The sequence below is a fragment of the Alternaria postmessia genome (genome assembly GCF_024291825.1).
Source record: "Alternaria postmessia strain BMP 2775 chromosome Unknown scaffold_34, whole genome shotgun sequence".
Taxonomy (NCBI): domain Eukaryota; kingdom Fungi; phylum Ascomycota; class Dothideomycetes; order Pleosporales; family Pleosporaceae; genus Alternaria; species Alternaria postmessia.
The window spans coordinates 198,876-224,598 of record NW_026260107.1 but is presented as its reverse complement, the minus strand read 5'-3'; the positions used below and the strand labels follow the sequence as shown (position 1 = coordinate 224,598).

At 52.0% G+C, this 25,723-nt stretch overlaps 10 protein-coding genes across 10 annotated transcripts; 5 read left to right on the top strand and 5 right to left on the bottom strand.

The window, feature by feature from the left end:
- Window positions 1–938: 938 nt before the first annotated feature.
- J4E82_006091 (uncharacterized protein) lies at window positions 939–1,427 on the bottom strand (the record flags this gene model as incomplete). Its single annotated transcript, XM_051732351.1, has 4 exons — window positions 939–990; window positions 1,047–1,112; window positions 1,170–1,235; window positions 1,297–1,427. The coding sequence occupies 4 exons, from the start codon at window positions 1,425–1,427 to the stop codon at window positions 939–941; spliced, it is 315 nt and encodes a 104-aa protein (XP_051587926.1).
- Window positions 1,428–2,858: 1,431 nt separating this feature from the next.
- Window positions 2,859–3,874, top strand: J4E82_006090 (uncharacterized protein; the record flags this gene model as incomplete). Its single annotated transcript, XM_051732350.1, has 5 exons — window positions 2,859–2,919; window positions 2,972–3,278; window positions 3,342–3,583; window positions 3,634–3,704; window positions 3,761–3,874. The coding sequence occupies 5 exons, from the start codon at window positions 2,859–2,861 to the stop codon at window positions 3,872–3,874; spliced, it is 795 nt and encodes a 264-aa protein (XP_051587925.1).
- A 1,530-nt stretch (window positions 3,875–5,404) lies between these two features.
- J4E82_006089 (uncharacterized protein) lies at window positions 5,405–7,072 on the bottom strand (the record flags this gene model as incomplete). The annotated part of the gene is made up of 5 exons (XM_051732349.1): window positions 5,405–5,795; window positions 5,844–6,538; window positions 6,588–6,665; window positions 6,729–6,854; window positions 6,908–7,072. The coding sequence occupies 5 exons, from the start codon at window positions 7,070–7,072 to the stop codon at window positions 5,405–5,407; spliced, it is 1,455 nt and encodes a 484-aa protein (XP_051587924.1).
- Window positions 7,073–7,340: 268 nt separating this feature from the next.
- J4E82_006088 (uncharacterized protein) lies at window positions 7,341–7,973 on the top strand (the record flags this gene model as incomplete). Its single annotated transcript, XM_051732348.1, has 2 exons — window positions 7,341–7,756; window positions 7,808–7,973. 2 exons carry the CDS (start codon window positions 7,341–7,343, stop codon window positions 7,971–7,973), a joined length of 582 nt encoding a protein of 193 aa, XP_051587923.1.
- An 875-nt stretch (window positions 7,974–8,848) lies between these two features.
- J4E82_006087 (uncharacterized protein) lies at window positions 8,849–10,744 on the top strand (the record flags this gene model as incomplete). The annotated part of the gene is made up of 1 exon (XM_051732347.1): window positions 8,849–10,744. One exon carries the CDS (start codon window positions 8,849–8,851, stop codon window positions 10,742–10,744), a length of 1,896 nt encoding a protein of 631 aa, XP_051587922.1.
- A 366-nt stretch (window positions 10,745–11,110) lies between these two features.
- Window positions 11,111–12,681, bottom strand: J4E82_006086 (uncharacterized protein; the record flags this gene model as incomplete). The annotated part of the gene is made up of 5 exons (XM_051732346.1): window positions 11,111–11,115; window positions 11,159–11,700; window positions 11,758–12,150; window positions 12,242–12,435; window positions 12,496–12,681. The coding sequence occupies 5 exons, from the start codon at window positions 12,679–12,681 to the stop codon at window positions 11,111–11,113; spliced, it is 1,320 nt and encodes a 439-aa protein (XP_051587921.1).
- A 1,463-nt stretch (window positions 12,682–14,144) lies between these two features.
- J4E82_006085 (uncharacterized protein) lies at window positions 14,145–14,947 on the bottom strand (the record flags this gene model as incomplete). The annotated part of the gene is made up of 2 exons (XM_051732345.1): window positions 14,145–14,743; window positions 14,830–14,947. 2 exons carry the CDS (start codon window positions 14,945–14,947, stop codon window positions 14,145–14,147), a joined length of 717 nt encoding a protein of 238 aa, XP_051587920.1.
- Window positions 14,948–15,412: 465 nt separating this feature from the next.
- Window positions 15,413–17,152, bottom strand: J4E82_006084 (uncharacterized protein; the record flags this gene model as incomplete). Its single annotated transcript, XM_051732344.1, has 4 exons — window positions 15,413–15,825; window positions 15,879–16,407; window positions 16,468–17,066; window positions 17,116–17,152. 4 exons carry the CDS (start codon window positions 17,150–17,152, stop codon window positions 15,413–15,415), a joined length of 1,578 nt encoding a protein of 525 aa, XP_051587919.1.
- Window positions 17,153–17,885: 733 nt separating this feature from the next.
- Window positions 17,886–20,075, top strand: J4E82_006083 (uncharacterized protein; the record flags this gene model as incomplete). Its single annotated transcript, XM_051732343.1, has 1 exon — window positions 17,886–20,075. The coding sequence occupies one exon, from the start codon at window positions 17,886–17,888 to the stop codon at window positions 20,073–20,075; it is 2,190 nt and encodes a 729-aa protein (XP_051587918.1).
- A 3,336-nt stretch (window positions 20,076–23,411) lies between these two features.
- Window positions 23,412–25,079, top strand: J4E82_006082 (uncharacterized protein; the record flags this gene model as incomplete). The annotated part of the gene is made up of 1 exon (XM_051732342.1): window positions 23,412–25,079. The coding sequence occupies one exon, from the start codon at window positions 23,412–23,414 to the stop codon at window positions 25,077–25,079; it is 1,668 nt and encodes a 555-aa protein (XP_051587917.1).
- Window positions 25,080–25,723: the final 644 nt, after the last annotated feature.

Sequence of the window (25,723 nt, the reverse complement as noted above, 5' to 3'; positions counted from 1 at the left end):
ACCCCAGTACCTGTTTCGCCAGCAAAAGTAAAACGCCTAGCTGCGTGGACACGAGAGGCGTTTGAAATGGGCTAATAATGACGAAAACCTGGAAGCCTGGGCAATAAGGCATTCATAGAGTCGCGATAGTTGTTGAGCAAAGGGAGTGAAGTTCTATTCGACACCGCGAGCGTCGTTCGAAATGACTAATTTCACGATCGACAATACCGTCGTCTCGGTTTCGCAGGGTAGCAAAGTATCCTGCATGTCGGTGCAACGGAGGTACGTATTCTTTTCTCCGTCCGCGCGATGGCTGTCTTTGTGTGAGGCTGCGTAAGCACTACGCCGTATATTCTAGATACTGGAGGCTGGAGGGGCTAGTCGGAATACGAAGCTGTGTGTTGTCGTCAGATCCTTCGCGGCAGAAAAGCAAAACGGGAAATATCGAGTTGTGATCCAGCCTCGTGCGGGGCGGTGGCTGTATTGATCTGGGTTGTATCCATGTAGTGGATCTCCGGATCTTCGATGAGCTGACGTTGTAAGAGGCCGAGAAAGAACCTATTCACACAATGACGCGCTTCCGCGAGATACCGAATTCTCCCGTGGCCATTCCGTACTACCTCGCTCGCTGTGGAGTGGAATGCGACGATGTACAGATGCAGTGCCACAGAGATGATTACTTTGTGATGTCCTTCTCACGGTGAGTAACAGCTGTAAGTGTTGAGGTGGGTCATCCACGTCGTTTGCTGGGGAGCCCTACGACTGTGCAGACCCATGCTCTATTTGACACGAACAAGGACGATATGAAGAAGCGAGTACGAAAGAACGCAGGCGTCTGACGAAGAATCAGGTACGTCAATTGCGAAGTTCATGTGTGTTTGACATGTTTATTGTCTATCATAGCAAGTTATCGACGGATGGGTCGGCCCGCGTTATTCGTCCGGAGCATGGCGAAGCGCTCACTTTTGCTCGCCCTGGCCTGAGCGCTCAGACTCAGCAATGACATCGTCGCTGCATTGTTGTTAGTGTTGACATTCTCCATCTGGCCAAGTCCTAGGTATACTGACATGTGCTTGTCCAAGTCCTCCATGTGCTGCCTTTGCGCCTTGAGCTTCTCCTTGATTGCCATGAGCCTGTTTGTTGTCAGAAAAATGTACTAGGTCTTTACTCCGTCTGAAAGATGTACGTACTTGGCCTTCTCTTCTTGGCGAATGAAGAGCTCCTCGCTAGCAGACTCGCGCTTGGTGAAGGCGTCACTAATAGTTGAGTCAGTTGAGCTGCTTGGAACTGACGATCTGAATCTTAGCCTCGACTTACCCGCCAGCGGATCCGGTAGGCCTTGAGGATCCTGAGCCGGTAGCTCCCTCTGCCATTCGGAGGGCAGATGCGGAGAAGTAACGGGGAGCGGCAATTGAGCGCGCGCTCTTGATGATGGATGTGCGAAGCATTGTTGCGTTTGGTAGAGAGATTTGGGTTGAGTACTGAGAGGGTGTTGTGTGGTTATATGCAATTGGTATGCTGAGGTGGAGTGATGGCTTGAAGAACATGGAGCTTGGACGTGCATGTGCGTCATCGCCCGGTTCTCACGTGACGTCGAAGGGTCTCAACACCGTTGCCTGGTCCACTCGATAGTTTGGTACACACGAGACAGACGTACGAAAGTCGAACTTGTTCTTGTTCCACGTCTGTTCAGATCAGGCAAGGGGGTTGATTGACAGACGGTATGCTTCAATGCGGCCCATGGGGGTTTGGATGCACATGATATTTCATTGCTCAAAGCACAACAGCAAGTGCCATGAGAGACTTAGGGGCTAACATTAGTACATGTTATGCAACATCACGGTCTTGATCTTAACGCGATTGGAAAGCTACACTGTGTCTGCCCGCCCAGAAAACGCCCGGGACGTTCAGAACAGAAGAGTCATGGTACCCACTGCCTGATCAGAGCCAATGCCGGCTCTACAAAAGCAAACGTGATGCCCAATCCTCGTGGTGAAGGCTGGTCCTTGTAGCTGTCATGGAAGGGGTGTACTGCGGGGCATGCCGTTCAGGGACTCATGGAGGCAACACCCCCAAGGCGGCTCTACAAGCCTGGAAATAATGGCAGGCACTATGCAAGTGAGGATTTGGCCGCTGAGGCGGTGACGGGCGCTGCTCGCCTGTCAGAACATAAGGTCGCGCCTGTTCTGGGCTGGGCCGTGTGAAACCAAGGATAGGCAGGCGTGATCGCCGCCAAGACGAGTCGGGTTCTCTCCCTCTCAAGTCCCCTCCTCTGATAACTCAACCACAAGCCGCCTTCGACCAAAACACTTGCACTCCGTTTCTCGTCAACAACACACACCCCGCCTCTAACAACCTACGCTTCTGCACACTCCCTCCCCTGTACCAACTTTTCTCTTCGTAAGTGCTCCACCGCATTCCGTCACTGCCCAAGAACTCGCGGACAGCTGCAATTTGCGCCTTGGACTGCGGTAAACAACGCCCGTCGTTCCCATCAGCATAGCCGGCTATCGAGACCGCCCCTCGCTCAACCCCCCCTGGCCGCTGTTGTTGAGGGTGTCGTGGATCGGCGCTCTTTTCGGAGACCCGTGATAGCTCGAGCCGCCCCTCTTCGCGCATCTGCCCTGTTGCCAGGTGTAAAGGCTACGCAAGCAATTGCTGGGCTCCACTTGCCGCATTCTCCGACTTCTCAACACACGCAGCAAAACAATCGACAGCGGCAGAGACAGCGAAACGGCATTTTCTCCGATTACGGCAGTAGCGCACATTGAGGGGCGGGCTTGCTGCTTAGCAACTGCGATAACCACTGGTCGCACTTGTTGCGCGCTCCAACTCGGTTCACATCAGCTAACAGCGATTTCCACAGACTACACATCACAATGGGTTACGAAGACTCCGTGTACCTGGCCAAGCTGGCCGAGCAGGCCGAGCGTTATGAGGGTAAGCGCATCTGCAATGAGGCACAGCATTGTATTCTAACATCGTATGACAGAGATGGTCGAGAACATGAAGGCTGTTGCCTCTGCAGACCAGGAGCTCTCCGTCGAGGAGCGAAATCTCCTTTCCGTTGCCTATAAGAACGTCATCGGTGCTCGCCGCGCCTCCTGGAGAATTGTCACCTCGATCGAGCAGAAGGAGGAGTCCAAGGGCAACGAGACCCAGGTTACTCTTATCAAGGAGTACCGCCAAAAGATCGAGGCCGAGTTGGCCAAGATCTGCGAGGACATTCTTGAGTGCCTTGACGGCCACCTGATCCCCTCTGCTGAGAGCGGAGAATCCAAGGTCTTCTACCACAAGATGTAAGACACCACACACACACTACAATACCTAGCTAGCTTTGCTAACCATTCTCTCTTTTCCAGGAAGGGCGACTACCACCGTTACCTTGCCGAGTTCGCCGTTGGTGACAAGCGCAAGACTTCCGCCGACAAGTCGCTCGAGGCCTACAAGGCCGCTACCGATGTTGCCGCCTCCAACCTTGCCCCTACCCACCCCATCCGTCTCGGTCTCGCATTGAACTTCTCCGTTTTCTACTACGAGATCCTCAACTCGCCCGATCAGGCTTGCCAACTCGCCAAGCAGGCTTTCGATGACGCCATCGCTGGTACGTAAAGGGCAAGAGAACCATGTCTGAACAAGACTAACAAAACGCAGAGCTCGACACCCTGTCCGAGGAGAGCTACAAGGACTCTACCCTCATTATGCAGCTCCTCCGTGACAACCTGGTAAGTCTTTATACACGCCTTTCTACATCTACATCCAGCGTACTAACTCCACTCAGACTCTCTGGACATCGTCCGAGGCCGAGCCATCCGGTGACGCACCCGCCGGTGAGCCCGCCACCGACGCGCCCAAGGCTGAGAGCAGCGAGGCTCCCGCCGACGCCAAGGCATAAATTCGAAAAACCAATAACACAGACGCAAAAACGGCAGAGGTTTAGTGGTGATATGGTGCATCTTGGTAAGCAAACGGTCAATGATGGCTAGATTCATCGTTTTCTCAGTGTGGCATGAAGGGTATATCCTAGGTGTGACTTCAGGGCCGGGTATGCGCTTTGTTTAGACTACAAATTTTCAATCCTGTCTACATCCTCTTACCATGTGTCTTGTCACACATGCGCACCTGCCCCTGTGGCACCCATTATTATCCCTTCTCTATCCATACAAGTCTCGACTTACATGTCAACATGCTTCCTTTGCGACTAGAGTGCGGCTGGTGGCTACTTATCATAGCTTTGCTATTCCTACAATCTTTTCAAGGATTATAATCAAAGATATCCGCTTGTTAAGTTTGTTTTACTTTCTAGTCGAGGTATGGCTTGGCGAATGCTCAGTATTGATGTTCCATGATTGCTACGAACTGAATGCTCCTCTCACATTGCGATCCTTACGTCACGCACCTGCTCGCGAGAAGTCGTGACCGCGACTTATTGTTGCTGTCACTCTTTGCGTTTGGCGGCATTAGGCTGCCGTTCTTCGCAGTGCCGATGAAGTCGGACTCTCTCTCCCTCTCTCATTTATATATACACACGTACATCAGCTCTACAAAATTTCGGCACGGATCACAATCTCGACAACTCGACTTATTCTCTTGAAAGATAGTAAAATTTGGACTGGCTCTACACGCGTGACTAACAGATCTGACAACCCACATTTCGCATGGCCAAGCAGCAACCATGGACTCCGTCACCTTGTCGCCCACCTGCCTAGACTGTCGACAACCACCATTGTCTCCGATGGTAGAGACGACCACCACCACCACCACCATCAATGAGCAGGGCACACGATCGTCTTCACTCATATCAACCACGGATCAGCCGGGTTACGACCGCCTTCACTCCCTTCCGGTTCATGGGATTTGCCCTGCTGAAATACGAGTCATGGTATACGAAGCACTGGTCGTCGTCGTTGTTGGCAAAGTCTTCTATACAACAGACGACTACTCTGCCAAAGAACGAAGAAGCGTTTCATGGACTGCAGACTATACCGAGCTCCATCACTGGCTCTCTGCTTGCGGGTTAGCAGGCGAGTTCATGACGAGGCTGAGGAAGTCTATCTTGGGGTAGAATCTATTCGTGCTACCTACCAGATCAGTTCACAAGGAGGGAACCTTTTGCCCAATTGCTTTTCGTCAATCATGTGGTCGTGTGGAAGAGTATTATGGGTCAGAAGACGTACATTCGATGCGACGTGGGCCAGGTTCATGTCTTTAGGGCCGAGCACGACAGTATTCCTGGGTGTGAGGGATGAAGGCACCATCAACTCAAGAGGCACAGCTAGTTTGAAATCTTCCTTGTCAAAATACTCATCGACTAAGTGTACACAAAACTACAATGTTTCTGCCGTCTAAAAACGCTCACAGCATGGCACTATAAACACTTTCCTTCCTCAACCCCTCTTGCTTGTCTCAAAGAAGAAGTAGTTGTCTATGACAGCATCCTGCTCATATCGTTCCTGATCCTGTTGTAATCCAACAGACCCTCAATCTGTCCGACGGCACTGACAGCAACGTCCTTGTCCCACAGCCTGTTACGGGCGAATTGCATAACGTCCTTCTCTGTGATGCGGCCGACAACGCGCTCAACCTCCTCGGGGCTTAACCGGCGACCAGTGGTGACGATTTGGCGACCAATGTCCTCGGCGACGGCGGTGGTGCCGTCAAGGGCGAGGAGGATAGAGGCCTTGAGTTGGGCCTTGGCACGCTCGACTTCGGCGGAGGTGACGTTCATGGAGAGGCGGGACCACTCGCGGAGAGTGAAGTGGACGAGGTCATCGAGCTGGGTGAGGTTGGAGCTGGTGAGGTAGATACCCCAGAGACTGGAAGGTGTTAGCAGATATCTTCATGTACTTTTTGGAGTGACGTACCCAGTGTCAGAGTAGCTGGTGGAGAAGCTCATGAAGCTGTTGGCCAGAGCGTTTTGCGAGACGAAGTTGCTGAGCTTGCTGCCAAGGTAGTCGGAGGTACCCATGGCGCGGTCCCAGTTACCGACGATAGCCTGTGTGACGAGCGCAGTGAAGTAGTCGGGGTCGCTCCAGCTAACACCCTCAACGGCAATGGCGATGTTGGCAGTGCCCATGGTGTCGTCACGGAGGCGGACCTCGGAACCGATGAAGTCGGGCTTCGCCTTCTGCTCGGCAGCGGCAGACTTGGAAGAGTAGTCCTGGGGCTCCGAGGGGAGGTTGGCGAAGTACTTCTCGGCGAGGTCGACGAGTTGCTCGTGGGGAATACCACCAGCGCCAACGAGGACCATGCGGTCGGCAGTGTAGTTGGTCTTGATGTAGTTCTCGAGATCGGCGCGCTGGATGCTCTGGATGTTCTCCTTGGGTCCGAGGATGGTGCGGCCGAGGGGCTGGCCCTGGAAGGCAGTGGCGTGCAGGTGGTCAAAGACGACCTCCTCGAGCTGCTTGTCGACCTCCTCCTGCTCGCGGAGGATGACATCACGCTCGCGCTCGATGGCCTGGGCCTCGAGCTTGGAGTTTTGGAGGATATCGGAGAGGATGTCGACGGCAGCGGGGACGTCGTTGTTGAAGGCCTTGGCGTAGTAGACGGTGTTCTCGCGCTGGTTGGATTAATTGTGCGTTCACTTGAGATTTGTGGCTATGACGTACCGAGGTGTAGGCGTTCAAGTGTCCGCCCATGTTTTCTATCTCGAGTTCCAACTGCTGCTGGGTGCGCTTCTGGGTTCCCTGTGCCAAGCATCAGTCCTGCTTCATTGCCATTTGTCCCGGCCATTGCCATTGATGTCGTACCTTGAAAGCAAGGTGCTCGAGGAAGTGGGCAGTGCCGTTGGTCTTGTCCGTCTCTGCGCGGCTTCCTGCGTCGATCCAAACACCGACGGTCGACGTCTGGGCCCATGGGGAGTGCTCGGTAGCGATCTGGGTGCATGGGTCAATTGCAGTCGTGAAGAGTGCTACAGCGTCGGGCCTACCGTGAAGCCATTTCCGAGGGTAGTGGATTCAGTCTTCGCGCCGTAGGCAACGGGCGTGGCCAGGCCGCGGGTCAGAGGCGAGGCTCGCGAGGACTTGACGGCGTTGATGGCGGAGCGAGAGCGCATGCTCTGCTGCAGGTTGAGGGCGAGCCGGCGGGAAGCCATTGCGTCTGCTCGCTGTGGCGGGGGGATGGGAGTTGGTTAGATGGGGTTGGGGTGGATGTATCGACGTCCAGCTGCAGCTTGGCCTAGGTGAGGTGGATGAGTTTCGTCAAATCTGCGATCACGGGATTTCCCGGCCTGCACCGCCAGCCAATGAGCGCAGCAGGGACGTCAGCAATCGACATCCGAGGCATTGTCGTCAACATCCAAGTCGTTCCGATATTGCATCGCAGCGACCTCCTCGACCTCGACCTCCAACCTCCAGCACACAATGGCCTCCGTCATGCGTCCCGGTCTCCTCAGGCAAGCGTGCCCGCCAGTCCAGCAGTCGCAGCGCATGCTGTCCACTGCGACATCGACCATGAACCGCCCGCTCGTCCAGCAACTTCGCCCGGCATTCCAGCGCTCCGCCATCCAAAAGTCCACGCGCATTGCCGCCTTCCACGCTACCCAGCGCAACCAGATCCTGCCGCCGCTGCCCCAGAAGATCATCGGAACCACCAACGACCCAGTCCCAGTGCCAGACCCCGACTACGCCCACGGCAGCTACCACTGGAGCTTCGAGAGGATCGTCTCCGCTGGTCTGATTCCCTTGACCATTGCCCCCTTCGCGGCTGGATCGCTGAACCCGCTCACCGACTCTATTCTCTGCGCCCTTCTGGTCGTCCACTCGCACATTGGCTTCGAGTATGTTGATTGGAAGCGTTTGTAGTGGTTACCGTGGCTAACGTCATGCAGGTCCTGCATCATCGACTACTTCCCCTCCAAGCGTGTTCCCAAGACTCGAACAGCCGCCATGTGGGCTCTCCGCGCTGGAACTGTCGCTCTGGGTCTTGCCCTCTACTCTTTCGAGACAAACGATGTTGGTATCACCGAGGCCGTCGCGAGGTTGTGGCACGCATAGATATATATTTTGGACCTGTAATACAAATGCAGAGGGACATGTCTTTTTTGATTCAACTACTGGACCACGGAGTAGAGTGATTATGTCATTTCCCGTTTCTCTTGACTGACTGACTGCTCTTGTGATGAGTATCAGAACAGAGCTTGCGAATATTGAGAATCAAGGTTGATTCTAGTCGCTTGGAGCACTTTCCTGCTGATAGTGGAAATTTTGATGCACTTAACGTAGGCTCATGACTTGAAGGCTGGGGCTTTCTGGGGGCGAGTGCGTAAATAAACCTACGATTTCTGGCAATAGAGCAAAAACGATAGACATTGGTTAGTGTACGCCTCTGGAAAAGCGATCTTGTTCGACAGAGATTCAAGCCTTGTGGTATAATAGGCTTTGCTTCTGATATGTCAATCACTCGATGTGAAGTTGCTGACATGTGCAGCCTCGCCCCGCCTCATGGTTGGGTGCGCCTTCCGTGCCGACAGGTCCACCATCCAGGATTATCAGGCAATCGGGGTACTAACAAAGTTCTAGACTTCATTCGGACACCAACACCAATCCCGGAGGCAACAGACAGCTACCAAGTTTCCCTTCAGCTTTTCCTGTCTCATACAGCCGCGAGTTCATTTCGATGGTAGCGCCTGACACAATGACGTCGTGGCACTCTGCTCCGCGGTGCTCGCTGGTTCAGCAAACGAAGGCCGCCGCGCACTCGAAGGAAGGCGCGATGACGGCCCTCATATATTCACTCGCACTTGATCTGCTGGATGGGAATGTTCAAATACTCATCCAGTCCCCGAACATTATCGTTACATTAATAACACCTAGTAATGCAGCCTACGCACGTCGCGCATAACTAACCGACGCCCTGCGCCACCACCCATATGGATATCCAGAAAGAGCTCATTCAGGTCGACGAACTGAACATCGGGCTCGATCGATCACACATCACTTACCAAGGGCAAATTGAACTACCCGGAAACCACTCCGGAAGTAGCAGTGACGACATACCTCACTCACACGATCTCAACAGAAGTACGGAGGATCATGTTTCGTCAAACACGTCGTCTACTAGCAGGATAGTCAACAAGGTTCGGCAGAAGAGACATAATGCCGGTGTCAAGATTAGAAAGACCCTGCATATCGCAAAGCCAGAAGATGAGGCTGAGGAGCCCGATCCAGATTCGATAGTACTTGTTGATACTACCGAAATAAAGGAATCGAACTCACGCCTTGACCACAAGTCTACAGCATCGGAGAAGCACACACTGAAGGACCTTTTACACAACCCGATCGACACGGTGAAATCTGCAGGATGGTGTCAGGGAAATCAAGAAGTTGCAGCAAACATAGCTGTAAGCGAAATTCCTCATGGCCGGGAGGTGGATTTGGTCAACGTAGCGACTGCTGTGAACCAGGCCAAGACAGGAGCTGAGAAGGCGCAAGCTCAAGAGAATCTTGCTGAGATGCTCAACCAGCGGCAAAGTACTTATGTTCGATGGTCGCTCGATCGACATGTTACCAAGATTAGAATACTACCACGCGACACAGCGGTACTGAAGCCTAGGTCGGACTTTGAAAAAGAGGATACCGCAGGCCGTACCGTTACCGACTGGAGAGCTTATGGCTCGCACTTACTAGACTATTACGCTCATCGGTACGGTGGACAGTATATTGGATTCGGCTCTGATCCACCGACACCCTCCAAGGAAACAATCATGCCAAACATTGAGCGCCTCATTGTTGCGACATCACCGTTCCAGGAGTTCATCATGACCACCCGTCGTGTGTACAGATGGGAGTACCCTGTCGAGACAACGAAGTACCTCGTAATTTACATCGTCCTTTGGTATCTGAACCTCCTTTTACCAGGTGCTCTGTCAGTAGTATTATATCTGGTCGCAGAACGTCGCTTGCACGGACAGTCTATCGAGGACCTCCGCGAAGATATCAAACACCGCGAAGACGTGGAGAGAACAGCGCTCTCGCTCACCGAGTTCATCGAAAAACAAGGCGATGAGAACTGGGCGCACGATCTCCTCCAAGATCTCGGTCCCTGGCTCATGGTTCAGCTAGCCGATCTAGCAAACTTCTTCGAGAGCGTCCGCAACTTCTACGAATGGAGAAAGCCAACGCGCACACTAGCCGTCCTTGTAGTCCTCGCTACGGGTATTCTTATCACAGTCTTCACGCCTCTCTGGCTGCTCATCAAAGTCTCCACATTCTCCGCTGGTTTCACCTTCTTCTGCCTCTTCCCCATCTCCGTCAACTTCCCAAACTACCGCCTCCTCGTCTCACCTTCAAAACGTCTGTTCTGGAATATTCCAACGCACGCTGAGTGGGCAATTCAGTACATGCAAGCCGAAGGTCTCCGCGTCGTCACTGAGAAGCAGAATGCTAGCGCGAACATGACCACCCTGACGGATACGAATAGTCCTGACGCTGCTGCCTTATCGGAAGGGCAGGACTTTGCCTCGTATTCCTGCCATTACGATGGATCGCCAGGACGTCTCATCATGAACCGTACAGGAGTACGTTTTGTCGCAAAGGGTCCATTGCACCAAGGCCTCTTCTCTCTTCCGTATGATCGGATTGGCTATCTAGAGAAGCAAGACCGACATGTGGAAAAGATGGTCAAAGTGCTCAAGGAGTGCGATAAGGACTTGCGTCTCGTCGATAGAGATGAGCATGAGTGGATACTGCACGAAGTGGAAAAGAGGGATGAGGCGTTTAGTCAGATTGTTGGATTTAGTCGAACAAGTTGGCAGGTGATTTGGTAATCGTAGTTCGTATTTCCCAGATGTCCATCTATCAGACACAAGAGCACACGAATCTCAACATCGAACTGTTCTTACAGGCAAACTCTCTGTTAATTAAGCATTTAAAAAACCATCAAAACTATCCTCAGACCTTTTCCCCAGAAATGCTCCCCTCAGTCCCCGCAATAGTCGTCTCCCCATTCCCCAAAGTCTCCACCAGCCGCCTTGGACCAACATATCCCCTATTCCTAATCCAAACATACCAACCTCCCAATAAGATCGTCACGCCCCCCACAAGCGCACTCGTATAATTCATCGTCGTAGTATCAAACGGCACCGCAAATGGGAAACAGTAGATCGGTATCCATACAACCATGTACCCACACGCTACGCTGGCCACCGTGTAAAACAACGGGTTAGGCATGGTAAAAGGACCTTTGATAACGTGGCGGCGGCGAGTCAAGATGTTGGGCAGAATGAACGCGAGGTACGACATTGACGACAGCACGATGAAGGAGCCGACAAAGGCGGAGAAGGCAGTCGACGAACCAATGTAGATGCAACCCAGGATCGTGTTGATGACACCACACGCCAAGGTCGCGTTGAACGGGTTTTCCCACTTCTTGTCGATTTTGCCGACCCAGCGGGGGAATGGAGTTGCGTCGTCTCGGCCTAGGGTCCATAGCATGCGGCCGGAGGTTATGTAGCAACCGATGTTTGTACAGAATGTTGGGATGAAGATTACGAGTAAGAGGCCAAGGGAGCCGCCGTGGGAGTTTGTAGCTTGGCGGTAGAGTTCGGCGAGGGGGAAGGGCCAAGGGTTTGTGAAGAGGGAGTCGAGGTCGTTTACAGAGTAGAAGATTGTTATGAGGTAGAGGAAGGCGGTTATGAAGCCGACGGTGTATTGGGCGAGGATGGCTTTGGGGATGTTGGTTCGGGGGCGGGGGAGTTCCTCCGCGAGATGGGAGACGCAGTCGCTGTTCGTTTGTAAGCAACTACAACACTGTGCTTCCTTGACGAGAATCTCGACTTACGGCGTCCCCACAGCGAAAGCCCCGTTCAGCATGCCAGCGCAAAACACAAAGCCGTCGCTACTCCAACCTGCCTGATTCTGCCAGTCGCGCCACACAAACTCGTTGCTTGCATATCCCTTGCCGCTTCTGCTAGGCATGATGGCGCATACCATGATGGTGATGAAGACGCCCATTAGGATAAAGAACAGACCAATGTTTGTGAGTTTGGGTAAGGCGCGATTGGCAAACATGACAATGAAGCAGGCGATCCAAGTGATAATGAGGTAGACGATGAAAACGTGCCAGCGTTCGAAGGCATAGCCAGGGTGGAAGAGGCCGTACATGGAGATGACCTGGTTGGCGAGGATGGAGGATATTGACGCAGTTCCGAAGATCCAACCCAGAGCGTTCCACCTGTGCGGTGTTAGTTTTGCCTTTTCTCATACAACTTCCCAAGTCGGTGGCAAGATGCCCGGCAGATGTGGGAGTGATGCTTCGAACCTACCATCCTGCGTAAAAGCCGATGACTTTACCAAACCGCGCTCCTGCTGTCACACTAGCCCAGTGGTAAACACCCGACGACGAAGGGATAGCAGAAGCCATCTCGGCAATACAAGCCGCTATCATGAAGTAACAGCATGCGACAGCAATGAATTCGTAAATGACACCTGCCGGGCCGCCATTGTAGAGCGCGATGACCTAAGCATGATTAGCATGTCGTAGCCTATACATTATGCCAGGAAAGAAAAGGGTACTAACAATAGATCCTCCCAACGCCGCCCAAACATTTCCTGTAGTGATACCAATTGCGCAAATGCTCAACAGGCTGAAATTGCGCTCCAGTTCCTGCTTGTGACCCGAAGCATTCAAGACTTCGCCCACGTCGCCCGTGGCCTGGTCGACTTCCGGTCTTGACTTCTCAGAAGACTTCTTTTCCATATCCATGGTCGGCGATCGATGATGGCAGTGCGCCGGCTACCGCGCTATAGTCGTTTTTGCTCTGCAATTCGTTTTCCAGGAGGGAGGTGGTGGGCAACGAGGATATACAAAAAGCGATAAGAATGTCTTGATGTCAATAGTCGTTGATTTGCCCAGACACGGGAGGACGGAGGCGTAGATTACCAGCCTTATGGGGAAGGAATCAGTGGAGTAGCGTATCGATCGCAGATCAAACGGCCCTGCTTGTCAATCGTACAGCAAATGTCCGCCCAGAGATAAGAGAAGTCAGGAACGGCACGAAGAGAGGACGACGCGGGCAACGCGAGACAGTGTCCAGAATCAACGACAGTGAAGTAGTACAACAATCGAGAAAAAACACTTCTTCACTTGCATCGTACTCTTATGACGCCCCATCTGCCATGCAAGACAGCGGCTTCGGACGCCTCTATCTCTGCTGTGTCAACCACAACACTGTCACTTACACGTAAGTATGTATGCTAAGCGACTGACAGCGCTCGGAGATAAAGCAACGCATCTAGCATTGCCGTCCGCTCTACGCCCCGGTCACGCCAGAAAAGCCCCAGCAAGACAGACGGGGCAGCAGGCGCGTCTAAAGAGAGTCGGGCCAACATCCATGGTGTAACGTGCAAGCAGTAGCCAACTCCGCAGGAGAACCGTGGAGACGGGTCAGGGAACACTAATCGTGTTATGTCGTGTGCAGTACTGATAAGGCGCTGAGGCGGAGCTGAGCTGCCCAGGGTGCAAGATAAGTGATCCCGGGTATATGGTGCAGGAACAGGATGCGCATCTGGCCAATAAGAGACAAGACTGGTGGATGTAAGCGGGAGATACGCGAATGCTGATTTGGGGTTGCGGAGACTTTTGGAGTAACACAGTGGCGTAAGGCACGATAAGTGAATTTTTTTTGCATGCGATTCGGAGTATGATCAGAAGACAAATTTGAAATGCTGTCAGGGTGATTTTGAGGGCTTGCGTGATTGTGGTTGAGGTGATGGCTGTTCTCCACACATTTGGGGGTCCTAGGAAGTGGTGTCTACACAGCGGGAGGCGGCCTCCGGAGGCTTTGCCGCTTACGCGCTAGGATGGCATGTCTGCACTATCCCCCACGCGTCTTAATGGCCCTGATCGTTCCTGCCAATTGACAACTTGCGATGCATTGACTCTGGACGTATAAGAGAGGTGCAGAATGAAAGCATGATATGACCAGAAGAGACCGGCGAGATGTACTGGACGAAAAAGAAGGTAAATTGCTGCATCGCTGCAAGATGCACTTTCGAATACTGTACACAAAATAAACGCACCTGCAACTCCAAGTCCGTGTCGCCCTGCCAGAGGATCGATGATTACATACGTTTCGTCCCCATCCACGCGTGAGCGAAGCCAATTCTAGTGACATTTCCACATCCATGTCCATGTCATTCCGCATATGAAAGGAAGAGACGACAGGCTTATGCGCTGCGCATCTCGGTATCGTCAGTACCGTCCACATCGCCGATCTTCCGCTTGCTGGGTGTGGCGCTGCCCTCGTCGTCGCCGTCGTCGCCTTCAGTCCACTCGGTGACTTCCCACTCGACGTGCACGCCGCTCTCAGTGTGTCCACCGCGCTGCTGCTTGAAGCGGCCCAAACGAGTGTTGCGCACAATCTCCTCGAACCAAGGCGCACCGCGAGACTGTGGTTCTGAACGGGCGACGGAGCGCGAGCGGTCAGTCGTCCTTGAGGGACCAGCAACGGACACTTCGTCGTCGCTGCTTTCGCTGCTACTGGGCAGGAAGCCGAGTTCACCCAGCATCTCCTGGTCCTCGTCCAGCAAGCTGCCGACTGTCAGGGAGATGTGATCGGCCTCGTCGCGCGTTCGCTCGTTCCATGATGTGAGCTGAGTACCGCAGTATCCGCAGAATTGACGGCGGCTATTCGGGGTATACGGGGAGGTGAAGCTGCGCTTGATGCTCATAGGGGTTTCGTCGAGGAATTGCGCAAATGTCGCAGAGGTGTACCAGGGCAGAGGTACGCGAAGCCATAGTGTGAGAGGGTTGGCCGAGTGGTGTCCTGTTGTATTGTTGTTAGCGAGAGCCCATGACGTGACCCATCAAAAGGGATAGATGAGCCGCACAGCAAACACGCCGTGTACTTACGCGACGCAGAAGTGTTGTCGTATCGCAGCTCTGCCTGCCCAATCTGCTGCTTCGGCATCTCGATAACATAGCGGTTCCTGCCGCAGGCGCAACTGCCATGTAGCGTCTGGGTCGCCATGCCGGTTGCTGTTTGGTGTGTCGTGTTTCGGTGTAGGCAACGGGCAATCTGCCTCTGGCCGTAGAACGAGGAATCGATGCGTTCAGTGTTTGCGGGGTGGCGATCGTGGAAAGAAATCGAAATTAGATGTCGCCCGTTGCGACTTCCCCAGCTGTCGTGCAACGGCCCGTGCGATTGGTTAAACTCCAGCCTTATGAGATGGTAACCTAGGTTGACCCTTACACGTCACCTTGACAACGCAGACAACCCAGTTTAGAGTGTGCAATACTAGCTTGATAGATTATGAAAACGCGATAAACATCCACGTACTTGCCGCAGAGCATATATGCGCTGTGCTGCGTGGTGCCAAAGGTTACCGCCTGTAAGTTCGGTGATACAGCCTGGCGTCATGGGTGGGGAAGCTCACCACCAAGGAACATTCGAGCACGCTCCAGTGTATTCGCGAAACCAAGACTCCATCCAACCTCAAACTGCTTTCTTCTTCGCTTCTTCTCTCATCATAGCAACCCTTTCGTTGACTCTTTCGATGGCCTCCCTCGCTCCGTCCCAGCACTTCCTCTTCCCCGTGTTGAATACACGATGTATGGACGGACTCCATATACCGCCCATCAGCAGATTGCAAAATCTTCTCTCGCGTAACCAGAAAAGCCAGCCTTTCCACCCATATCCCAGGTACTCGTTAACACCCGTACCGGCAAGATGGTCCATAGCCCTTACCCACTCACTTGCCTCACATTGCCCTGGTGACACGTTGGGAATGCGCTTCGCCGAGTCGGCCAACCACATATGATGCTTGCCAACGGCGAAATTCATGGCAGAAAGCGATGGTAGACTGGATTTGCCCGCCCAGACTTGGGCTACAGCCATAGATGCCATATCTGCTCACCGTCAGCATCTGCTTCGCCTGCACGTTACATCTCAATCCACGTACCAAAAATGGGGAATCCACCAAGTGTTATAGAAACATTGCCCAAGAACGCCAAACTATCCGGCTTTTCCAGTGAAAAGACGTTATGATATAGACGGAAAAGCGACTTTCCATTCGATCCGGGAGCATCAAGCCATTGCTGGGGACGACATGTGGGATCGAAGCGAGGCTCAATCATACTGAAATCTGATGCGTATCCTGTACACCAGATTATAGCGTCGACTTCAAGCCTAGTTCCGTCTTGCAGTTCCACTTCAGTGGCGCCTAGAACGCGTCTTATTCCTGCGACCGAGGAGATGCTACCGTCTTCGAGACAAGGGATTAGGGTATCAGACACTACGGGTACTTTGCCTGCATGTTCGAAGCGCCACTCAGGACGGATCTTGAAACTCTTGTCTTGCATTTTCTTAATAAATTTGTCGAATAGACGTTCGCCGAGATGCGGAAAGTATTTCAGGATCAGGCTTTGGACTGTGAAGAGACGTAGGCTATGCGTATGGTCAATCGGGACGCCTTTGATGCGCCGTGGGAGCTATAGGTTAAGAGTCAGTATCAAAATACTCGCGATTTTAGGCCGTACTATTGAACATACAATGCGAGCTCCATGCCGATGCGCCATATATACCTTGTTTGCCATACCTACGAGTTGCGTAGCTGTGTCCGCCGCACTATTGCTGAAGCCGACGACCATGACTCTTTTGTTCTCATAATCTTTCGGCCGCTTGAACCCTTGGGAGTGTACACTAGACCCAGCAAACCTCTCAATGCCTTCCACAACTGGAAGATTGGCCTTTCCGATCATGCCGCCAATCGCTACGACGACCTTGTCGTAGTACTCTTCATCCCCACCTTGAATATTCAAGACCCATTGCTGCCGCCCCTCGTTGAATGTGATCTGCTCGATGGAAGTGCTGAGTCGCATATACGGTCCTAGCTTGAAGTGTCTTGTATAGTCTATTAGGTATTGTTGTACTTGTGCAGCTGCAGGGTGTGATGGGACATCTTCCGGGAAGGGAAAATCGGTGAAGCAGCCTCTCTCCTTGGATATATTAACCCTAGTTGTCTCCATGACCGAGGTCTGCTCTTTCGCTGAGTACTGCCAAAGACCGCCAACGTATTCATTGCGGTCGAAGCCTGTGGCGTGAAAACCTTCCTCTCTGAGGTTCTTCAGTGCTACGAGGCCGGCCGGTCCTAAAAGTTCAGTCGCTGGTTTTGCCATCTCAAACACAAGGCATCTTACCTAGACCTATCACGGCTACAGTTGTGGCCCTGTCCATGCTGACAGTCGCGCAGATGTGCTGTTGGCGCTCTGTACGTCTGTCGTCACCCGTCCTTTCAGAGGGACACAGTGGTAGTGCTAAACTCAAAGACGTTCGTATTGTTTTGGCTGATGTTAAAATACACCGTGACAAGCTTCACGATCAAAGTGAAATGGCCCGACATGGCGGCTGGTGGGTCTTATGGGCGAATTGTTAGGCGGGCCGCACGGGGCGAAAGAGTAAGCAAACTCTCACGCTGCGCACTTGTGACACCAATACCATTCCAACTCTCAAGTATTCTCTATAGCGCATGATACGCATGTTTCTCCATCAATCTGAATCGGTATGCTTCGCGAAAGCTTGATCTGTTGGAATCGGTTACACCGCCACGGTCAACTAAGAGTTGATGTGGCGTCGGCCCCACTTCACAGCCCACCGATGTAGTGCATCTCACGCATGTGCTGCGGCCTTCCCCCTACTAACGCGTCATCTTTGACAAGCTCTTCTGCTTGACTGGACGCCTGTTAGCCCTGGAAATAACGCGTGGTTCTGAGCTTAAAGTTGCGATTGGACATCTCGCATAAGGCAACAGCTTTCCGTTCAGCTCTACGCGGCTAGCAGAGTATCGACAAGACATATGAGCAAGCCTCTAGTTCTTCTCTACACATCAAGAAGACTGCTATAGAGTTTCAAACTTTCAACCATTCATCCCTATACTGGACTAAATCTGACTCCCTATACCTTCCCGACCATGGCTGGCCCACCATCATACCCCGCCAATGGCGATTTCAACTCCAGACCACCACCCCCATCGGCACAATCACGGCCTAACGTCGCTTCCACCCCAAGTGCAATGTCAGTCGCTGACTCTTCTGATAACGACTTTGAGCCAACCCCCATCCATAGCCCCGGAGGTCCACATTACGAAGATTTGCCACCATCATACGACGAAGCGCAAGACCAGGCCGTTCACGATACACGCAACGGCATAGCGCCCGTAGACCCAAGCCAGATCGAAGCCCACCGCATCACTTCCAACGAAGGTCCTAATGAGCCCGAAGTATGGGAGTATCGAGTAAGAGGTGAACCAGATCCTGCGAACGAGCGGGAACAAGCGCCAGACTATGCAAATCATACGAGCGACAAAGCTACCAGTGTACCTGTGCAGCATGTCAGCACCAGTGAGAGCATTACAGTTGGACGAGTGCACAGCGAGTTTGATTCCAAGTCTAGTGCGTCCAGTTTACTTGACCAAGCCCTGAAATTCGTGCATCGAGAGCCAGATACCGCAGCGCAGTATGCACCGCATTTGAACCGTCTCATCGCGATACCTGAACTTGCCGGACCAGCACGGCGTGCAGACGAAATCTCAACGTTCCTAGTCGCCTACGCCGAAGTGTTGAATCATCATTCGATCAAACCTGATGAATTCGCCGATTTTCTTTACGGTCTACAAGTCCTATGTACTATCACGAAGACAACAGCCAGAGACTTGTTGGACATGCCAGCGCATGGATACACTTCTTCAACTACGGTGGACGATTACATTCGAGGCGCGAACGAAGCGTTCTTTGCGCCAAGAGGTCTCATTGTGTCGTTCCGCAGCGAGACTGCGCTTCTCGAACAATTGCCCATTCCCATGGGGCACAAAAGTACTGTCCTAATCAAATTGGCGGACAGAACTGTAACAGCTGAATGGAGGGCACAGCAATTATATCCCTGGATTGAAGCGCTCGACGTCGAGAATGTCCCGGCGCCGAGTGAGAGGGTACGAAAGTTGTATGAGTTGAGTGAGCGGTTCGAAGGTTGGAAAGTTCCTGCACAGAGTTCTTCTGGTACTGGTCGTCACATGTCGGGACAGAACAGGGATTTGGGACATGAAGACCCGCCTCATTCCGTTCCTGAATCTGGAACTCGCCATCCTCGAGGGCAACGTGGGGGCGATTGTTCGCCCTTTGGTATGCCAGGCCGAGGACCATTCGGAGCTCCAGGCAACGGGCCTTTTGGCAGACGAGGTATGCCCTCTCGCGGTCGTGGTCGCGGAAGCGAATGGCGTGGAAACGAGTGGGCAGAAGTGGGAAAAGAGTTGGGCAAGATTGGTGAACAATTCGGCAAACGCATGGGTGATTGGGGTGTAGAGTTTGGAAAACGCGCCAATGCTTTTGGGCTTGATGTGGGCAAAATGGCGAGTGGAAGTGGGAGCGGTAATGGCTCCCAAGTTAAAGGCACAACATCGGGTCAACAGTATCAACAAGCACAAAACGATGACCTCCCGCCTGCCTACCACGCTCCAGCAGGTCAAGAGTCGGGCGTGCTGTATGGAGACGAGAAGAGCAAGGTCAATACTCCAGGATACTCTGTCTCGACGACCATAGACGACAAGGGTAAGGGAAAAGCCAAGGAAAAGGACCTGTACAGCGACGATGATGACGATACATCATCCATGTCATCAGACAGTTCGATCTCTTCCGACTCAGACTCAGATTCTGATTCCGACGACGACGAAGACTTCTCTGGCGTGGACAAGGATCTAGCACGTGCGCGCAAACTCTCCATCCGCGATGCTCGCCACCACCTCAAGGAACGCTCTCGTACCTTGAAGAAACAACACCGTCAGAAGAAACGTGTGTTGAAAGCTAAGCACACTCTGAACAAAGAGGACAACACGGGAAAGGGCAAAGCCAAAGCCAAATCCAAATCCAAGCTAAAGAAAGATCCAGAATGGATAGAAGCCAAGAAGGAGTATAAAGCACAGAGGAAAGTGTTGAGAAAAGAGCGTTTGACTGCGAAGAAGGAGTGGCGTGAGGCAAGAGAGGAGGTCAGGAGGGAGAGGAGAAGTGCTAGGAAGGAGGCCAGAGGTAATGGCAAGGGTAGAGGATTTATTCCGGAGGAAGTAAACCCTGAGATGGTATGGCTTGTGATCGAGAATTTGGCGCCGTGAGTGTTTGCAGGGGATCTTGGATGCCTTCTTATGATAGTGGCACTGAGAGATGCATTGACCAGAATGGTCATGTCGAGAAAAGGCATCCTAGCACTAATGACATTGTCGAGTCATGACCTGAGCATAGCATGAGTCATTAACCGAATTGCAAACATGGCAAGTCACTGTCCTACTCATGCCTTCAAACCACAAGAGTTAACCACGCTCATATTGGCTTCACGAATTTGACAGTGCATTCGGAAAGATGTCGCCTAGAACATATATCGTTGGCGATGGCGCCGCGAAATTGCGTTCTGAGCGTTGAACAGCTTTGTGCGCTCACATCCGCCTCCTTCCCCGCAACCCCGCCATAAGCGTACAGGAAATCGTCTTCCTTCGTTGAAGATTATCCGCAAGTAGCCCTCGATACATGACATGGAGGTCGCACTACTTGGTTTCAGAGCCGTCATTGGGTAAGTCCAGGGTAACGGCCCTGCTACCTAGGTACCTTTTTGACGGCTTGCCTTATCTCGGAAGAGCGTATCTGAACGACCTGGTATATAGCTTCGAGACCTTCCGTCATAAGAAAAATTAATAATTCCTTGAGTTGTACGAGTTTTACATGGCGCCGAATCCTAGAAGAGTGAAAATGTCTCCCTCTACTGATCGCAAACGCGCTGTGCGCATCGCAGGATGCTCTGGTGGCTTCACGGACCGTTCTCTTGCTATCACACGTATGGCTGGCGACCCAGAAGTTGATGTCGTAATGGGTAGGATTTCCTGACAAGCGGATATGTATGATCTTAAACTGACTGAACCAGGCGACTGGCTATCCGAAATGACCATGACTGTACACGGTAGTGGAAAAGTAAAGCAAAAGTCTACGAAGAGCAACAATGGCACTATGAGTCTGGAGGAGCGTAAGAAGAGCGCCATGTACGCTGACACATTTATTCAATGCTTTGAACCGGCAGTACCAAACCTAGTCAAGAACAAGACGAAGCTTGCCGTGAATGCCGGTGCTTCAGACACTGAACTTCTCGCTGAGGTTGTAGTGGATATACTGGAGAAGCAGGGCGCTAGTCATCTCAAAGTAGCATGGATCGAAGGCGATGATGTGACGGGACAGGTCAATAGTCTGATCAAGAAGGGGGAGAAGTTTGAAAGTCTGATGCATGGCAAGAAGCTCGAGGAGTGGGGGATGGAACCGGTGTGCGCTCAGGCGTATCTGGGTGGTCTTTGCATAGCAGAAGCTTTCAGACAAGGCGCCGATATAGTGCTCGCCGGAAGAGTTGCGGATGCTGCGCCAGTCATCGGTGCTGCGGCGTGAGTTGCCTTACTACCGTCACCAGTGACTCAGCTGACATGATCAGGTGGTGGCATGACTGGAAGAACGACCAGTTTGATGAACTTGCTGGAGCGCTCATCGCTGGCCATCTAGTTGAGTGCTCAGCCTACGTCACAGGAGGATACTACTCGATGTTCAAAGATCTCATGAAGACAGGCAAGCACATCAACATGGGCTTCCCTATCGCAGAAGTAGAGTATGACGGCAGCTTCAACATTGCGAAAGAGAAGGATACTGGAGGTAGGCGTTGATTTTCCAGCTCGTGACTTTATGCGGCTGACACGTCCAGGTTGCGTCACTGTCGGCACATGCACTTCGCAGCTGCTGTATGAGATACAAGGACCATTGTACTACAACTGTGATGTCACAGCTGATATCACGGACGTCAAGATGGAGCAAGTAGGCGAGGACCTAGTACGTGTTACGGGGGTGAAAGGTTTTCCCCCACCACCTACGACTAAGGTTGGTATCACTGCCCCAGCCGGCTGGCAATGCGAGTGGCATATGTTTGTGTGTGGTCTCGATATAGAGGAGAAGTGCAAGATCACCGAAGATCAGATTCGATACGGTAGGCGCATTCACATCGTCATCACATCATCAAACTAACGATGATCAGCCATGGGAGACAACGTCAACCGCTTCAAAACGCTCAGATTCCATCAGAACGGTTCATCACCAATCGATGCACACAACCAGGACGTAGCAACGGTCGACTTCCGGATCTTTGCTCAAACCTCTGATCCCGAGTTGGTACGGCCAGACGTCCCCAACGGATTCAATCGCTGGTGTCTTGAAGTCTTCCTCCAATCAGCTCCTGGTCTGTCGCTTTCCAACGACCTGCGGCAGATTGCGCCGAAACCATACTACGATTACTGGGTCTCACTTCTCCCTCAAGACCAATTGCCCTTGCGCGTACATGCCATGTACGGCGACAGAACAGTCACCAATCTCAGTCCACCTAAGGTCACGAAAGAGTATCCGCGCCAGCAGGCCTCGTATGAGACCTCGTCGCCAGTCGATCTCTCGTCATTCGGCGAAACGGTTCGCGCACCGCTGGGTTACATCGTCGCTGGCCGGTCTGGTGATAAGGCATCAGACTGCAACTGCGGGTTTTTCGTCCGCTACGATGATGAGTGGAATTGGCTGCGCTCTTTCATGACGATCGAGCGTGTCAAAGAGCTTCTTGGGAAGCATGAGTATGGCGGCAAGCCGATTGATCGCTTTGAGATTGCAGGGATTCGTTCAGTGCACTTTTTGCTGCATGACCACTTGAGAGATGGGGGTTACAATACGTGTTCTTCGTATGATACTTTGGGAAAGAGTAAGTGGCGTATGAGGTTATTGAAGTGATTGTTGCTGACAGATGTATAGATGCTATGGAGTATATGCGTGCGAAGACTGTGGATCTGCCGAAGAAGTTCTTGGATCGTGGTCGTATCTAATCACATAGCCATAGAAAGTGAAGACTTTCAGTTGCTTGCGAGTAACGCGACCACCTTACCGAGATCTGAGCCTTTTGACTCGAATTACTCAGCTGTGGTGATGGGTTGTACACGAGTGTCCCTAATTGCTTCTCATGTAACATTTGTTGTTATATCTCTCCTAAAACGAAGCCTCACTGTCAGCTCATTGTTTATCGTACGTCTGAGAAGCGCCACTTCATGTTGATGTAGTGAAGGTGAGTGCGGTCCGTATTTTAGTGCAACAGTCATTGCTCTTTCCTTTCTCGATTATAAGGGTCCAAGCTTGAGCTTTTCCATATCACTACGACTTCCTGGACATTGCCGCTCACCTCTCTGTCACCCACTATCCTAGTCACATACGAGACTCACTTACTACACCGCGCTCAAACGTGTCATAACTGCAAGTCATTGCGCCTGCGGCCATCAGGCAAGTATTGTCCCTGTTGTATAAATCATCGTGTTTCTACATTTGCTAAGTAACTCTAGTCGCACAGCTGTCATCGCGCTACTCACCTAGCGACAGAGCTGCTGTTTCTCACCGCAGTCATGCACTTCCCAATCCCAGAACCTGTGCGCGGCCGGGTCGCACAAGTGTACTCTCAATCCAATGACCCAGGTGCAGCTTCACTACTCGGTATCCCGCCGGAACTTCGCAACCAGATTTACGAGTACCTGCTGGTAAATTATGAACCAATTACCATGGTTAATGAAGTTGGTGATGACGACGACACTACCAGCAGGGTTAGTAACTTCGTGGGAAGCTCCGCCATCATTCTTACCTGCCGTCAAATCTACCATGAGGCACTAGGTATTCTCTATGGCCAGAATGTCTTTCGATTCCAGTACAGCGTACAATACCAAAAGTACTTCGTCTTTCTCATCACTAGTCCGGTCGAGACATGCACAAAATGGGTTGAAGACATCGGGTCCTGTCTTTCAGGGTTGCGCACTGTTACAATCGACATAAGTGTACCCAAATTACACGGAGACTATCATGAATTCGAGAGGGACTCATACCAAAATACTCAGGACCATATGCCGATTCTGCGATTACTCGACATTATCTGGAACGACATCGCCAGCAACATATCAATCAAGTTCGAGCATACGCACGAAACCGGGCGGTATGTTCGATTTCCAGTTGATATAGCGTCGGAAGTACTAGATGTAAAGTGCGAGGGAATCACAAACATTCTGTATGAGCTGGGAAAGATGGATTGTTTAGGTTTGAAAGGAACACGTCGCTTGCTACGAGAAGTCTACGTAGACGCGAGCGGCATCCGAGGGACCATAATATATTGGGGGACTGGCCATAGAACTGGACCCTGCCGCGAGTTTCAGTTGTTGGGGGACACCAGGATGTACGAACTCGTCCCTCTGCCGAGTCCATGGAGTCTGCTCGACCTACCTGACGAGATCATCATGGATATCGCTTGTCTTGCACTGCCTAACCACGACATCACATACAACTTTGACACAGGCATCACGCATGGTCATGGGTTCGGTTTGCTCAACGTCAATAAACAGCTTCGCCGCATGGTCCGCTCATGCTTCCTTTCCAGAGCTCGTTTCACCCTTATCCTAGGTTCTGATACTTGGCAGCCTGCGAAGACACTGTATGAAGTACTTGAACCTCGCATCGCAGAATCTTTCGAGGATGCTTATAACCACAACCGTCACATGAGATACTGTACTCCGATCGAGGCGGCTCAAGATCACGAAAATGAGCCGACCATCATTCTGCAGTTCCAGACTGCCAACCACATCCAGATCAACGCATGGGATCTCCTGTGGACCACTACAATCTTCCCGCCCGGTACTACAATCATGATTCGCGTACGTGATTGTAGTGACAATGTCCATGTCACAACACTAGGTGAGATTCGGAGATACGCTCTAGTATTCTTGGAGGATCTCATGGACAAAGCAATCCCACAGTCCTGGTGTGCCACAGTCGAATTTTGGCTCAATGAGCAGTGCCTTCCTGTGAGAGCCACCATTCAGGAGAACGATCAAGGGTCGGAGTATCCTGATTTGGACGTGGTAGATATCTCGAATATGATGGATATTACCGCTTTGCGCAAAGCGGTCGATGCAAGAGAGTGGAGACCATATGGGGAGTTGCGTGGGTTCAAAGGCATCACTCGACCGAGAAGCTGGGATTATATGGTGTTTTGTGACCTTGTTAAGTGTCTTCGATCGCTTTGCCTTTGACCGCACGATCATCGGTAAGGAGGCTATGATGAATTTCTCCCTGTACTCGGGATGAAGTATCTGTACGCACGGGATCACGAGGACTTGCTGTACCTTAAGTGCTGCTGTCATCCAATCAACGTGATAGTTAAAACATGATGATTATATCTTACACCGATTAGACCAAAAAGCCCGCGGAGCATCATTTCCATGCACGGCCTCATCTTATTTCCTTTTGCCCTACAATATCCGTGACTAGGCAATAAAGAGTACGCGTCTGCCTGGGCATACCCACACAGTGTATACCTCACATTAATCTAAACGAGGCAGACAAGAAAGCGCCACCAGAAAAAACAAAGGAAAGCCTTCGGTAATCAACCTCATTTCCTATTAGCCCCCAAACTTACCCACGTCGGAGTACTAAGCAGCGAACTAACTTCTCACCTAGTTTAGACCTAAGCACTAACGGGAGCGAAGATCGACAGCTAGAAGGTCTCATGCGGAAAACGAAAAAGCCCTCGCCAAACGCTTCTGCTCCTTCGTCCATGTCAGATGCACATGCAGCATGGCAGGAAAGCGCGGCTAATTTGTACCGATTTGCTACTCGCGTAGCCATCACGTTCGGGAGCAGGCGGGGTATGTAGGTATGGGAAGTTACATATATA